General features: G+C 38.3%; 1 protein-coding gene across 1 annotated transcript; it reads right to left on the bottom strand.

The window, feature by feature from the left end:
- Positions 1 to 6,847: 6,847 nt before the first annotated feature.
- On the bottom strand, positions 6,848 to 14,790 carry tax1bp3 (Tax1 (human T-cell leukemia virus type I) binding protein 3). The gene is made up of 4 exons (XM_005920772.3): positions 14,577 to 14,790; positions 9,339 to 9,458; positions 8,371 to 8,448; positions 6,848 to 8,228 (listed from the first exon to the last, which is right to left on the bottom strand). Exons 1-4 carry the CDS (start codon positions 14,613 to 14,615, stop codon positions 8,079 to 8,081), a joined length of 387 nt encoding a protein of 128 aa, XP_005920834.1. The 5' UTR covers positions 14,616 to 14,790; the 3' UTR covers positions 6,848 to 8,078.
- Positions 14,791 to 16,954: the final 2,164 nt, after the last annotated feature.

Raw genomic sequence — 16,954 nt, 5'->3', positions numbered from 1 at the left:
CACACACACACACACACACACACACACACACACACACACACACACACACAGCCAATATTTTGTGGCGTGTGACAAATCAAAGTCAGACAAATCTGCCTACATTCCTATTTCTAATCATCAACACTCCACACAATAACCTTTCTATGTCAAACAGCATTCAGTAGAAAATGACACAGTGATGTACATGATAAATGTCCAGATCACAGCGATTCAAAGGGGACTATTGATTTTTCCCATCAAGGTTGAATTATTTCAAACTCTTCACAGCTCGAGACAATAAACTGTCAGTGTAGAACAACGTGTAGACAGGAAAGACAACAATAAAGAAGTCGAATCTTCTCTTTGACAGTAGCTGGATCCCCTTTTGCCTTCCGGACTGCTTTAATCCTTCGTGGCAGAGATTAAAGAAGATGCTGGAAGCATTTCTCTGAGATCTCCATATTGACATGATAGCATCACACAGCCGATGCCACCACATCCCAAAAGTGGTCTGTTGGACTGATATCTGGTGACTATGGAGGCCATTTGAGTACAGTGAAGTTCCCTTCTTATCTGTCGAGAGTCCCACCCAGTGTGGTCTTCAGCGGCTGTATTCCATCTGCTTCAGGGTTTAACGTGTTGTACGTTCAAAGATGCTCATATGCACACCAACAACAAGCACCCCAGTTTTTTTCTCTGTAAACTTCATGGTTATGAAGGAAAATCCCAGCAGATTATCAGTTTCTGAAATACTCAGACCAGCCTGTCAGGCACCAGCAACCATGACACTTTCAGAGTCACCTTTCTTTCCCATTGTGATGCTCAGTTTGAACATCAGCAGGTCGTCTTGACCATGTCTACATGCCCAAATGCACTGAGTTGCTGCCATGTGATCGGATGATTAGATATTTGCATTAATGAGCAGCTGAACAGGTGAACCTAATAAAGTGAGCAGCTAAGATAACAAACAAACAAACAAACAAACCCATCTGCACTGCATACGTCTTTGTTTAATACAATCCGCTTTCTCTATTACAGCAAACAAATTATGTTACCAGTCGAGAAAATACAACTTCAGTGCAAAAGTCTTTTGGATGCAAAGAAGCCAAAAGGTGGCAAACATGTACCAACCCTTCAGGAAACAGAAATATAGAGCTTCGTTTCCACTCCACTACATCTTTGTTTCCAAATTATTTGTTAAAAATAGAGAAAGGTGAGAATTAGTATAGCAGTATAGCAACAGGAGAAAATTCAATCCAATCAGACACACACATACATTCAGGCAAGAAATGTGTGAACAGTGGTCTATGTGTCCATAGATAGATAAATAGATAGATAGATAGATAGATAGATAGATAGATAGATAGATAGATAGATAGATAGATAGATAGATAGATAGATAGATAGATAGATAGATAGATAGATAGATAGACTAGTCTAGTAGATAGATAGATAGATAGATAGATAGATAGATAGATAGATAGATAGATAGATAGAACTCAAGAATAGATAATTAGTGGACTCACAGTTATTACCTGTTCGTCAGATGTGCTGAGCTGTCATAGATCCTTCCTGCTTTCAGTTGTCCTCCTTCAAGTCGCTGCAAGACACAAATTAAAACTTGACACAATCTTGCTACAACTTTGAATCTGACGGTTTTATCTATGATGCCTCCTGTAATTACAGATTAACTTGCTCCAAAAACGATTGGAAATAAACTGTCACACACCTCTTTCTGTCCAAGACGCTCCTCACACAGTCATGTAGATGCTTTCCTCTCCACTAAGCAGTCGATAATGAACAAGTGTCGCCCACCCACTGTAACCCCCCCCCCCCCCCCCCCCCCCCGGCCCCCCCCCCCCCCCCCCTTTGGAAACGATGCCAGTGTCTGTTAACTCCTGTTTTACTGTGTGTCGGTTTCTGTTTGTGCGTGAAGCCTCCAGCCAAGATGAGCACCTGGGAGGTCTGCGTGGGAGGAGGAGGTTAAGGACTCTTCGGGAGAGAAAAATAACGATGAAGATAAGCCGCCTGCTGCCCATTCACGAGCACCAAAGCTGTGCGAAATGCTTCATCGCAAATCAGCTATCTCGGTGGGTTTCATGATCACGTCACATGCCCTGGTGGATAACCGGTTTATGTGTGTAAAACAGCACAACAGATCCACAATAAATCTCACGTGTAACTACACGGCACTTATTGCTATGACAACATGCATGTGCTAGTTGGACTTTGGGGAGCTCGTGTATGCGTAACCCCGATGCCATCCAGCTTTTTACTCGCACTCCCACGCATCATATCCACGTTCACAAACGGTGCATTAATATGCATGAGCACATACAGTGGGGAGAAAAGTAGCTTTAACATGCAGTCATATAATATACACAACTGTGTGGCACGAACAAAGAAACAACAAGTGAACAAACTGCGCAGGATTTGGAGACGAGTTGAAACATTTTCTATTTGTTTCTTTACTCGTTTTATTGTTATGTGGTTGCCTCTGCCTCTTTCTTGGTCAAGTCACTGTCGAAAAGGAGACTTTTCCTGGATAAATAGAGGATAATTAAAAATACATAAGTAGATAAATAAAAGCCATTGAAAAAAGCCATTAAACATAACAGTGGATGAACTTTTATTTTTCAGAGTGAAACTATTCAACAAACAGAATCAAGATGTTGTAGAGGTATTTTTATTTTATTTTATTGGGCACCACCAAATGTGACTGCTGAGACTGGAGACTTTGGAAGCTGTTCTGGAGCTTTTAATTGACAGTTTGGTTAAGTTTGATGTTCAGAGACAAGAAGACTAGAAATATAAAACTTATTAAAAATTTTGCTATGTTGAGTTTTTGTCAACTGTTCCAGAAAGATTTAAGAAAGATTAGAGATAAAGAACAGTCTCAATCTTCACACCACGGACAAAAGGCAGCTCTAGAACCAACATCTTCTCCTTCTTCTTCTTCAATTTTGATTCCTTTATGATTTTTGCTTATTATGTTTTATTGTAAAATGCATGTTATTGTAATCTAGCATTGTCAGAAGCTAAATAGAACAGCTAAATAGACAGGACTGTACATAGGACAGGGCATTCCTGTGAAAAAACTAAACATACCCTGACTGCTTACATGGGAATTAAAAGGGTAAATACTTCTAATCAAATGCATTTGATTAACTGATTATCAGTGAACTTTACCATCCTTCATGAATACTGAAGTTTGGGGGTTTTATTGTGTCTGTGTTAATGCCACAATCTTCCCAGGAGTAGAAATCACAGCAAGTTCACCCCAAAATCAAACCACGCAGTGCTAAAATAAATGGAAAAAAACAAAATTTACCATACTAAATGTTAATCTTCATGACAGTACAGTTAAAGAAAGACTGAACAAAATCAGTCTTTAGAAAGCTTGTCAGGTGAAAGCCTCCTCTCTCTAAAAAGAACATGGCAGCATGGCTTAGCTCTGCAAAGTTATATCTGAAAGAACCACAAGGCTCCTGGAACTGTGACCTTTGCACAGATTAAACTGAAGCAGACATGTTTGGCTATAATTCACAGTCTGACAAAAGCGAAACACAACATATCAGCACAAACACCTTTTACCAGCACTTTGGTGGATGGATGAGCTTATTTTGTGAAAAACAAAAGATTCAACATGCTGCAACGGCCCAGTCAAAGTCCAGACCTTAACTAAGTGCTGTGAACTGCAACATTATAAAGAAGAATAAAGAAGAATGGGTCAAAACTCCTTACAGTGTTGGTTTCACAAGCTGCTGAATCATGGATGTATTTAGATTGTCACAGGACTGCACAGAGTCCTTTGGAAACTTTATTTTTTACATGACTGTATATAGAATTCAGCTTTAAATATATATTTAAATATTTTAATTTTAAATTTAGGAGCATCATTCCTAAACTGATGAACTGTCACAGAATGGTAAGCTCTGTAACATTTCATTTTTGAGAGACTCTTTAGGATTCTCCTTTATTGTCAATGTCTCCAACATTCAGCTTTCAATTCAGCCTTATTTATGTTGCGCAACATTTCAGACTGAAAGGTAAATCTTTACAATGTTCTAAAGAGAAACCCAACAATATCCTCGGATCACCAAACCCCCCTCCCTTTTAACAGGAAGACATCTCTGGCAGATCCAGGCTCAGGGAGGTTGACCATCTGCTTTGATCAGTTGGGGTGAGTGGAAAGCAAAGACAAAAGAGAGATGATAAACAATTTAGTTTTTAATGGCAGTAGCAGCAGATCAGTAACGTGCAGCACTTGAGCTAGAAAAAAAAATGCAGAAAGAGTGAAAACACAGAAGGTTGCAGAAATAGTGCAACATACTAATAAATGCATGGTGGGTGAGAGAGAGGAAAGCAGAGAAGATGCACAATATAGCATCTACCCCAGCATTTTGAGCCTATATCACTGAACAACAGATCCAACCTTGAATATAAGATTTATAAAAAGGACTTTAGGCCTAATTTTGAAAGTAGACATGGTGTCTGAGTCCAAACCGTGAGCTGATTCTACAGAACAGGGTCCTGAAAGTTGAAGGCTCTACCTCCTACTATACTTTTTAAAACTCCAAGAACCACGGGGATATTATGAGTCCCACAGGCAGCCAGTGATAAGTGGCTAACAATTAGATATAAATATGGTTTTGTCAGGTAGTAGAGCTATTAAACAGCCTCGCAATAAGGAATTGCAACAGTCCAGCCTAGGATCGGGATATCTCTGTAGGTTTCCTTCAAGTTCCAATCTGGCGTATGACCACAGTGATAGGAGCAGTCCGCATTACCATGGCAACCCAATTATCCTGCCATAACGTGGGAGGCATGGATCATGTATGATCCATGTTTAGATAGTGTAATTATTCACCCGCTTGCAGGAAGAAACATTTGTCTTAGTGTTATCTTTCAGCAGCAAGAAGCTGCATTCTTACTCAAGTCATTATAGGTGGTTCGTTTAGTCCGATGGGAAAGTGTGCTGGGTTTTGATGAGTTTAATAAGTGTATTAATTGATACATACTTGACCACCGTGTTACCAAACAAATTAAGTAAGTTTGACAATTACTGCATTAAAATAATACAGAATAACTACTGCTGACTGGTAAGTGCTGATTAAATAATCACACTGGAATCAAATTAGGGGCCCGCTGTTACCCACTTAATAGCTGTCCATTAGTTACCTAGCAACACACAAGGTATTAATGTTGCGGTATTAGGGAAAGCCAACCTAGATAGCGAGTCTGAGCTTTAGCTGGTGTTTGCACAATCGCATTCTTGTCTCACAACATGGTGCAATAGTATTATGAAGCCCAGGTAAGTGGAATGGAGCATGCTTCCTCTGTCCTGATAAACATAACAAGCGCACACACGGCTCGCTCATAAATTATTTCTCAAAGGGGGGATTTTAGCTAAGCGGTGCCCTAAATCGACCCTCTCCCATTATGTGTCCAGATGTTATTTTAAGGCTTTAAACATTACACAGCACATTCAGTTCAGGTGTTTGGTCCTCAGAGCACAAATGATTCACTGGCAGTGCATTACACAACACCAAAAATAGCTTTTCCAAAACAATTTAAAATCACAGTAGCCCTGATCTATTCGAAATTAATAAAATACAAATAAAAACAACATTTCCTTTTTTTTTTATTTTCCCCTTAAATAGCTTTAATATTTCACCTTAAAATCTAGAAGTACTGGTGCGAATGTTTACTTTTTATTGTCCTGGAACATAAGTGTACCCCAAAAAAGGGTTTACTATTATGTAGCTTGCAGGCAGAGAAATGCACTTCCAGTGTTATTTTGAACACACTTGTCACTGAGCAAAGTGGAAAATGAAATATTAGAGGCATATGCAGTTATAGCAACACAATGGAAAGGTTCCTTTCTATGAATTATCTGAGACCTCTGTTCAAAGGTATGCTTTGAATAGCTGATAGCGGACACATTTAAGAGATAAAAGAAGAGGTCACTATCAAAAAGCCTTGCTAAACACGGAAAGGTCAGGGAATAGATTCTTTGCTTTGAAATGTCAGTTGATTACTCTTTAACTGGCATCACGAAGCTATCTGAAGGTCCTGCAACATAAAAAAGAGGGGTAAAGTAATCAGTTACTGTATGTCTGTGATTCGCAGATTTTAGCACATTTCACACATGCGGTCCTTTCTATTAACATGACATTATCTGAATCTGTTGGTTTCGTGTTCGAGCACCCTGACAACGTTTGGATCAGACCCAATGACATTAACATATCAAGATAGTACAACTCTAAACAGCATTCAGTCGGCCATTGTTGAAAAAGCAGAACTCCTTTTATATCTGACAAACATTCCCTTTTCAAATGTTCTACAATAAAACAAACAAAAATACCAAAACAAACTTTGTAAACTGCCAGATGAGCACAAAGTCTTTAGCAAAATGTTTGAAACATAAAATTTTGCAGGCTAAACTTTTATAAAAATACCGCTATACTGACATTTTCTGAAGCAGTGGTTTCCAACAGAGCAGTTCGTCAAAAACTCTTAGAGTCTAAGATGACATGAATTTAAAATACTGGGAGGCCCACAGGTGCCTGTAAATCGACTCTACAGTACAGTATGAAACAATAAATGACCAGCAGCATGTTTGTTTGGTTTTTTTACAGTTATACAGGTATTTTATTTGAGCAAACCATTTATTTTACAAACTTGATTATTGCTTGTATAATATTGTAAAAAGTTTAATATTTTATAAGCAACTTACATACGAAAAAAAAAAAAAAAAAAAAAAAAAAAAAAAGTAAGTTCACCCAAAAGTAAAAGAAATGTAGCAGAATATCGGTTTCAGTACGAAAAGGTTTCATAGCAAACATACTTATTAGAAGTAAACCAGTCATCTCCAGTGTCATTTATTACATGTTGCAGGAAAGATGCACTAATGAGATCATACCACACTGGTAAATTGGAAATGAATTATTAAAACTTAGTGTTAATACATTTAAGGCTGCTGTGCACATTTTCAAGTTAACAAACAACATTCACTCCTTCTTGGCTGATTTACAGTTTCAAACTGGACTTTTGTTCAGTGACAAGAAACAAAACTATTTAAACCTCGAAACAGTCTCAGTGGAGCTAACTGCTGAATATCATCTCCTCCAGGAAAAAAAAAAAAAAAAAAAAAAGCATCGTTCTCTTTCTGAAGCCGATAAAAGGTAACTGGAAGCAAATATGCCGAAAATGAGAAAGCCGATTTGACAAGTGTGCATCCAGAAACATCCAACATGTGAAGTAATGTTCATATGAAACACCTTTACTGTAATTCTGGCTGTGTAGTTACTTTAACAGATGAGAGGATGTTACACTGAATGCAACTTGAAAAATGTGATGCATCAGTAGAATTATCATTAGGAAAAAAAACACATTGGAAATTGGCTCTATTGACATTTTTTGCATAGATTTTATACAATACACTGTACCATTATTTAAAGAAAAAGAAAACTGGAAATACTAAATTACACAAACTTTGATTTTACTTTGGCATTTGTTGCTGTGTTAGTGGCAGAAAAATATTGGTTCTTTAACTGAGATGAATAAACAACAGTGAATTTTTCCGGGTGTATCCAGTGTGTCCAGTTAAATTTTGGTCAGCTGCTGGAAAACAAATTAAACTCGGATTGTTCCCAAATAACCTTGTGGACAAATTACAAATTACTTAACAAATAAATTCTAAATGTGTGAATGACTTAACACTCCTTGCAGAAGAACCGGTCTATAAAATGTTCTCAAAATGCTAATTTAAATTGCTTTAAGTACAAATGATGATAATCGCTACAAATATCTCAAATGCTGTTATTCAAGCAGCGTCATTTCACATAATTTACTGAGATCAGTTATAATTGGATATGCCACAAATGAGAGAAAAAAAACAAAACAGATAACAGTCTCATTTTCTACAGACTGATCTGAATGAACAAACTGATCTGTCTCAGTTTGTTTACTTATCTATTTTTGCATTACTGGAGTATAAAGGCCACGGTGCAACTATTTGGGGTAGTATGTGTTCTCCAAGTGAGTCTTCATTCCTTGGCTATGGCATTAGTCTGTGTAAAAGTAGAGCCACCACACTAGTGTTTGGGATAAGAGCACTTAGAGTGTTTGACAGCCTCCTCAAGCGACTTCCTGGTTACTAGCAGTCGTACCACATCCTCTCTCTTCTTTGTTAGTTTTTTACGAGCCTGATCATGAGTCACCATGGTCATGTCCCAACCGTTCACCTGGAAAGAAGGAAGGAACTTAGTTTGAAATAAAAAGAATCAAATACCAAAAGTAAAAGTCATCACAGCACTGCTCCTGAGGTACACAGTGCCATCTTGTGGATCAACTATTCCAAAAGAAAAACTTCATTTCACTAAATACCTGCATTATTTTGTCTCCCATCTTCAAGCCGGCCAAGTCTGCTGGGCCTTTAGGTGATATCCTGGTCACATAAATGCCCTGTGAAAACAAAGAACTCATCATTTCATTTTTTTGCCACAATTGGAGAGCAGGTCTGGTTTAAAATGGGTAGTCCAAAATAATACAGAATATTCCTGAAGGCCTTTGCCTTCAATACTGCCAGTCTGGCAGTACAGGAGGAGGATCCCAGGGGGAAAGCATCAAGTGCTTAAAGTGTAAAGGATACACTAGCATAAGAAATTATTTTTGTCCCATTAAAGTAAAACTAGGATTAAAATAAAGAGAAAAATGGACAGAGGCCTGATCTGTTGTTAATTTAAGGGCACAGAGGACATCTCTCACAACAAAGTTCCTGTAATGCTCAAAAATATGTTAATAAAGGAAACAGTAAAAGTGTAGAAGCCAGTATCTAAGTCTTATTCCTCTCTAACAAATCAGCTGGTACATTTCTGTGCAGTCAGCATGACTTAATGTAAACCTGAAGTCTTCCTCTCTGTGGCTCTGCTGAGTTTGTTTAGTCACCACCCGAGGCCATGAGTAATGTGTTCAGGCCTGTAGTTAACCAAAACGATAAGTACTTTGTGGATACTTGTACCACTAGGCTTTAGCGCAATTGCAACTTGTGGGTGGATATTCAGCATCTTGCCAAATTAAGAATAAAATCCACATAACCAAAACGAGTGACCCGAAGACAGAGCAGCTCATCATCTTAAACTTTGATCACATTTATACTAAAATCCACCGCTGTATATGTATAACCATGACAGAAAACATGGAAAATATATAATTTCACTTTTGATAGGGTCATTTGTGGGTTTATTCCTTTCGGCTACATCACTATTGTCTACAAATATTCTATTAAGAACAAAGGGAGAGAATCAAAATGAAAAAACTGCACGTAAAGAGATGATAGCTGCAGATAAACTCACTTTGTCTGACTTGTCCTCAGAGAAGGGATTCTGCCCGGGGTCCTGGTCTATCCCTCCTCCGATGCTGAAGCCAAGGATGAGATTCTCTCCTTGCCGCAGCTTCTGAATCTCAACTCGTTCCTGTTTAACAAAAGAAAACAAACTTAAAAACATTAAATACTGTTGAGGAAAATATTGGGTAGGCTTATCACCAAGCTTTCTCGCGTGCTGCTCAGTCACGTTTGCTGAAATGTTCTTGTTTCCATCACTGCTAATGTTAATACGATAAACTCCAGTTAAATTAGGTTGACAGGACCATGGAAAGAACGCAATTGCTTCCCTTCACATTTCACTACGATCGGATTAAAAACTCTTCACTATGAAGGTAGAAAAACGAAACACTTCCATACCCATAAATAATCAGTGTTGGGCAAGTTAGTTTGAAAAATTAATTAATTATAGTTACTTGTTACTTCTTCAAAAAATTAACCGAGGTAATAACTGAGTTACAAGACTCTAAAAGTAATTAATTACTTGAAAAGTAACTATTGCGTTACTTGTTGTTTAACCCTCTGGGGTCCAGGCTATAACTGGCCATTTTGACTACTTTTGATTTTCCCTCTACATTTCACCTTTAAAACTATTTACTTTGTCTTGTTTGGTGTCATCCTTTTCAGCACAACCTCACGTGTCTGAATTTTATTGAACCATGTTTCATAACTTTAAATGCAAATATAAATGGTCAATTTTAAAATCATATGCACAAGTTTTGCAAACAACAGTTATTTGCAGCCATTTACCTTTTACCCTTTTTTTATAACCACTTTAAACTATTTACAGAACAATCAGCTGTTCTGCATTCAGTAAGATGCCGCACAAATTATTTGTGCCACTCCAAAAAAATAAAAATAAAATTTCTGTCCACTATAAAGGAGAACATCACAGCCTGATCCCTGCAGGTCTGACAGCAGCAGGTGTATCACTCCTGTTTTCTACCTGGAGACAGCAGCCGCCTCATTGTTCTGACACACAACACAAAACTATCCACAACACTACACACTAACTACACAAGACGGCACATTAACTACACACTCCAAACACGCTAAACGTTACCCTCTCCCTCTCTCTCTCATGTTGCCATGTCATTTTTTGATTGGTCGACATGGTGCATTTTTCCACCAACACCAAAGGGCTGTTTTTTGTTTCGTTTTTAAAATTTTTGGTCATAAGCAGAGAGGTCTCGCTGCGCTGTCCTTAGACAGTAAACGTGACGAAACTATTGAGGAAAAAACACACGTACATATTGTTTATCATGACTCTGGTTTTACGAGGCCTATCAACACAATTTAAAAACTGGTTTATATATCACCTTGTTGCTTTGTCATCTTGAAGTGGTCATGTGATTGGCTTACCATGACTACTTTATTCTTCCTCTGTCAAACAGCAGCACTCATGGGATTGTTTTCCCCCTTAGCTCCAGGTGTGTGTCAAAAAGTGATCATCTGCCAGACAGTGATTGCTGTCCGCGGGAGCGTGCGCAGCTGCTTAAAGCTGTAGCGCCCAGATTACTTACAGCTACGTCCGTGCAACTGATATAAGATGCGGTAAACTGAACACAGCTTCAACCGTCTGTTTGTTGAAAAATCGTAACGCGACCACACTGCATTTTCTTGTTAGTAACTGTAACGGCGTTGTAATGATAGGAATGGTAATTAGTTAGATTACTCGTTACTGAAAAGTAACGAGTGTAATTTTGGGCAACGATAGAAAAATGAAATATCGCGATATTTCGAAATATCGCGACAGAATATGGGTAAAATATCGCGACAGAATATGGGTAAAATATCGCGACAGAATATGGGTAAAATATCGCGACAGAATATGGGTAAAACGCGCATGCGCAGTGCCTATGTTTACATACGCACATGGCGGCGACGCAGAATGAGAAAAGCGAAAGTGGATCGTTGAATGAAACGGATGAACCAGAATTGGTTTGTAAAAATGCTGCAACTTCAGTGGTGTGGAACTGGTTTAGCTTTCGTCCGTCAGATACACAACAAAGCACTATTTTTGGTAGAGCATGCTAGCGGGCCGTCGTTATTACCGTGTTGTTTGGAAAATACGGTACACTTAAAATCAATGCTTTGATTTTTCTGAAAATCGACAGTGCCCCTTATAATCCCGTGTGCCTTATGTATGAATTCTGGTTGTGTTTACTGACCTCGAAATGATTTTATGTACACGGCGCTCGAAAATCTGTCAAATGTTTTAGTACGACTTTGCTAAGCTACGAACCCGCACCGCTTGATGGATTGTTGGAGCATTACGGCTATCGTAGTCAGGCGCCTCACTGTGCTTCAACATAATATTACCGTATTGTGTGTGTATAAGCTCTTTTTAAGTTTTGTGGATATTATACATGGTTATGCTGAGGATATGTCGGCCAGTTTCCACTGGAAAGGCCTTTTGGTTAAACTGTCAGCGAGGAATTTGCATTGTTACATTTTTATATAACTTTAATGCACATAAAAAAAAACAAAAAAAAAAACAGCTGCTTGTTTAAGTGAAAATACATTGATGGGTTTTTTTTAAACTAATAAAGTTGTGGAGTTGTAAAGTATTTTATCTAGTGTCAATTATATCGTCAGTTATATCGTTATCGCAAATTTTCAAATGTATATCGTGATAAATATTTTTGGCAATATCGCCCTGCTCTACTCCCAACTAACATTCACATCGCAGTAATTACAGAAAGATGGACAACTTATCTTCCCGTCAGGTAGTGAAGCACCGACTTATCACCACAGACTCATTTTCTAGATTTCAGTGCAGGCAAACGATGGATCTCAGAGGCTGTTTTTTCTTAACTCGAGTCCAGACAGACGGGCCCTACCCTTGACACTGACAAGCAGCTGCAGTTTCACTACATCGCAGAGACAGATGACTCAGAGAGACTCTTCAAACACAAAGACTGGCTCTGTGTGCGCGACAGTGAATAATCAGACAGCCTCTCAGTAGTGTGGCTGATCCAAAGTCTGACAATGACTTGAGCTGCTTTTCTCAATGTGCCGGATTCACACAGTCTGCGTAATCACAAGGACCCTACAGGCAGACTTAAAAGTCAGCATGTGTATGCTACAGTATTTTTGACGTGTTCATGCTGTTGGCAAACCGATATACCTAATCACAGTGAGAAGTCTTTTTTTATATGCTAACAATGGGCAATTTCAGCTTTTTTTGCTAGGTGGTTGCTAGGGATGTATAATTTTATAGACATGAATTGAAAATCACACAACATTTTTAATAGCTGTTATTTGTGTATTAAAAGGCATACACCAGTCTATTATGACTCTTCATAACATCTGATATAGATTAGAGCTTTCAGGGGGCTGAGGTGTACCTGCGCGCCAACACAGGTGATTTAGTTGTTCGAGACTTGATGAAAAAACAAACAAACAAACAAACATCTAGTAAGTTTCTGTATTACAGTAAACCTGCTTCAAAGGTATTTTTGTGTAGACCTGTGACATAATACTTATATGTACTGTATAAATTCTATTTCAAATTATGTAACTCTAGCAGCTAAAGCAAGAAAAATACATTCCCACCTTTCGAATCCACCGACTTTTTAATACAAATGTAAATGTAAATGTAAATATATTTACTGAATTCATGCGAATGATGTTGTGCTGTAAAAACTTTTCAAGTTACAAATTCTCAAAGTTCAAAAAGTAGGTCAAAATTTTGCAATTTAAAATTTGCCACATTTCTTTCCGGCATTTTTGAGTTGTCATAACTTTATAAGTGCAAGAAGGAGCCACAAGAAACTTCCAGGCAGAAACAAATTTGACATTACCTGTAAAAATTTATTCAAGTTACATATTTTAACATTTTCTTAGCTGAATTATCAGGGGAAAAAGCTCAAACATGGAGTGTCTGTTATGTTAAATTGGTCATGCAGTTTTACTATTGGTCCTATGATATATCAAAAACAAAAACATTATTCTGAAAATAAAACAAACTTTTGGATTTATGTCTTTAGGTTCTGGCCCCTGGAGAGGGTGTGTGTGTGTGTGTGTGTGTGTGTGTGTGGTACAATGTTATGCAACTACCTCCTGTATGAGAGAATTCATGACTCAAAAATGTCTGAAAAATTAACGGGAATTTAAACACACCCACACGTCCTTTGAGGGCATTGAACAAAAAACAATGATAGTAGAGTAGCGCAATTATTGTGTAAGTCAGAACTTTATCTTATAGTATTTCATTATAGGAGGTGGCTTGATCTGAAGTGTGTGTCAACCAGCAGGGGCACAACTGAGTGATCATTAAAAAAATATTATATTAAAGAATTAAAAATGTATTTTAGAAGACATTACAGAAACTGATTCTTACACACAACTGACTAGACTATGATTGGGATAAACAACCTCCCTGCCCGTGCACACTCTCTGATGCTAGGGGACACAGGCAACAAGGTGGATGTATTGGGTGGGCATGGATCCACCCTCATCCAATCCCCACAAATCACTGACTGCTGTTTTATTTGATCAGGACAAATTAAACGCAATGGCTCTTTTACGTCAATATTTCAGTCTATTTATACAAAAGGGACTCTGAGGGGACAAATGTTGAGCTGCAAAGGTCAAATAAAAGCAAAATAAGATCAAACAACAGTGATTTATGAAAATATATAAAGTTAAACAAAGATTTGACTCTGAAAAACTTGACTTATCAGTTAGCTCAAATCACAGCAATTGCTCAGATTTCCTAGTATTGATAATTTAGTGCTTGTCACACACTCTGCTCTACAACACAGACCTGCTAAAATCCCAGCTGTCCATCTCCAGCTTTGGAGAAGACCAGGAAGCCTGATTTACAAAGGTGGCGACGCCCATTTTCATTAACGATCAACTCAGTTGTCTTTTAATTAACGGTCAACTTCATGTCACCCTTTGTGTCCCCCGTTAGTGCCCACTTCTTTGCTGCAGTGATTTAATGAGTTATTCGGTTAAATTTAACATTACTGGGTACATAAAGTGCTCATATCTGTTCAGCTGCTATCACTCAACTGCTTTTAGCTAAACAAAGAAAGTCGCCCTGCTGTTAGCAAAAACTCCAGTTAGCTGGTTAGCGCGTGTAGTTACCCAACATTAGTTAATTCAGAGTTTGCACCGAAACGGTTTGGTGCTAAAGTCGGGTGAGAAGCTGAACAATAGAGTGCGGTTAAATGTGGAGAGCCACAGCCCTCAAACTTACCACAACAGCAGTCACCGGCTGACCTGGGACGAAAGACATACTCTCGCTGAGATTTTTGGCTTATATAGAGAAGAAACTTTCCGCTTCTGCTGTTTTAAAAACTAAAGACAAGTCGATTCAGATAGCGGGACTACTTCCTAGATCCTTACATGAAACAGCGCAGGAAGATCCCGAGCTGGAATCCAAAGGCTTTAGGGATGATGTCACGTCGCCCCCAGGCGTTCGGGTTCGCGTGTTTTGTCTCACCTTTGTAGCCAGGGAGGGCGGTGCTTAAATGCTGGCAGTCGTCCCGTTGTGACTCTGAACAGAAATGAAAACAAATCGAACTCATTACGGGGTTTTTGCTCCTCCTTTGCTCAGGCGAACACCGACAGCTGTTTTCCTTATATCGAGTTGGCTAACAGCGACATCTCGGTCGATTCTGTTTTCTTGATCGCACTTAGTCGACAGGATATTCGAAAATTAATTATACTTTGATCATGGATTTTGTACGACTTTACTTTACTTTTCACTTTATTTTTGCGCTCAATCACATAGATGACCATTTCCTCTAGAAAACAATATAACAAAAAATATTTAGAAAACCCCCCAACGATTTTTATAAATATTTATGAGTGTTATATAGATGTTGATATTTGAGATTTATTGCTTTTGTTAAGCTGATTTTTTTTCTCTTACACAAGCTCATAATAATCATATAATAGCTACAGCACTCATACAGTAGCTGGTGAGTATATAGGGGAGACCGGGGATAGTTGTAACATTTTTGACATTTCTGTCTGTAAATTGGAGCTCTTTTAAGGTAGTGGATTCAAAATGTAATGCAAAGTATTTACACCTCTCGGCTATTAAATAGTGCAGCTATTTTCTCTGCAGCACAATTACCCATTGCATGGTATGGCCTCAAATGTTACAATTAACCCCATAGTCTGGGTTAGTTGTAACATATCCTGGGGTGAAATGTAGCACAATGAAATAAGGGTACTAACAAAACATTAACATGTAATCTTTGTTTATTCAACACATGAATGCACTTAGAGCCATTTATGTAGCTCTCTGTGTGTGTGTGACAGAATGCAGAAATCTAGCTTTTGAACATATTCCAACCCCCCAAAAAGACAAATTATGGAATTTTCTGCAACTGAATATTTCATTAATTTTGGTTGGTCTTCCTTGAGTTTGGCCTCATTGGCTCAGTGGGCATTATAACCTACAACTCTTGCACCAATTTTAAACATAACAATGAAGCTGAAAAAATGTAGTTGTGCACCAGCATCGCAATTCCATTACTTTTTATCATGGCTTACCTTGGTGTGGTTTGCAAAGTGCTTCAGAAAGATGAGGAAATCTGTTTCTTGCACCCATCCTGACTTATTTCCACTACCAGTACTTCCTACTGGTCCATCTCTGACACAGTGGTCTGCATAATGTAACACAAACAGTGGAGGAATTGTGTTGCCAATGGCATTAACCGCATATACAAAAGCGACCAGTGAACCTCTCTCTGCTGATGTCATTGCCCCAACTTGTTTAATATAAGTTAAAGTAATAGTGTGGTAAGTTGTAACATCTGCATTATTGTTACAACTAACCCAGACTGTTGCTGTTACAACTGACCCAGACTCCTATAGCCATGAACTAGCTAACATTACAGCCAACGGCTAAAACATTAGCACTAAAGACCTACACAGAATATATCCCCATAGACATACAAATAACATAATTTAAGTTTGAGGACTTTAACTGCAAAGCAGATAATGCTATTATAAATTGAAATAAAGTAGAAAAACTTACTTTTTGGCATACAAATTACTTTTTTTCATGTTAAATTGTCTGTGTTTGACAAAATGTGCTGATTTTTCACATGTGATAGCAGAACTGAATTGGGCATGCACAGGATGAGTCACATCATTTGAAACTTAGCCCTGATTGGAGAAATTGGAAGTGTTACAACTGACCCATGTTACAACTATCCCCAGTCTCCCCTACGTGTTTAAAATAGTCTCAGCTATTAGTAAATGTTTCCTTCTGATTTAAAGTAATAAAGTAAAACACGAAAATAGTAACCATTTAAAGCCAGACACGTTGACGCTGTTGTACTACTCATTGTGCAAGCATCCTGTGTGTTTTGCTGCCACTAGATGGTAGTCCGTAATGATACAAGACTTTTCTGTCAGTACAGTGTGGAGGGATGAATAAAGCATGAATCTCCCAAAGTTGATTCTGTTCATCTGGACGTAGCATTTTGTGGGAGAAACGTTTCGTCACTCATCCAGGTGACTTCTTCAGTCTCAGCTGACTGCAGGTTTCCCCAATCTTATAAACAGTACATTTGCATAATGACTGAAACCAGCCCACTGAAGGAACAATGAGCTGGG

Source organism: Haplochromis burtoni, unplaced genomic scaffold (genome assembly GCF_018398535.1).
Source record: "Haplochromis burtoni strain Fernald_Lab_line unplaced genomic scaffold, NCSU_Asbu1 Contig_42, whole genome shotgun sequence".
Lineage (NCBI taxonomy): Eukaryota > Metazoa > Chordata > Actinopteri > Cichliformes > Cichlidae > Haplochromis > Haplochromis burtoni.
This window is presented reverse-complemented; position numbering and strand designations above follow the sequence as displayed.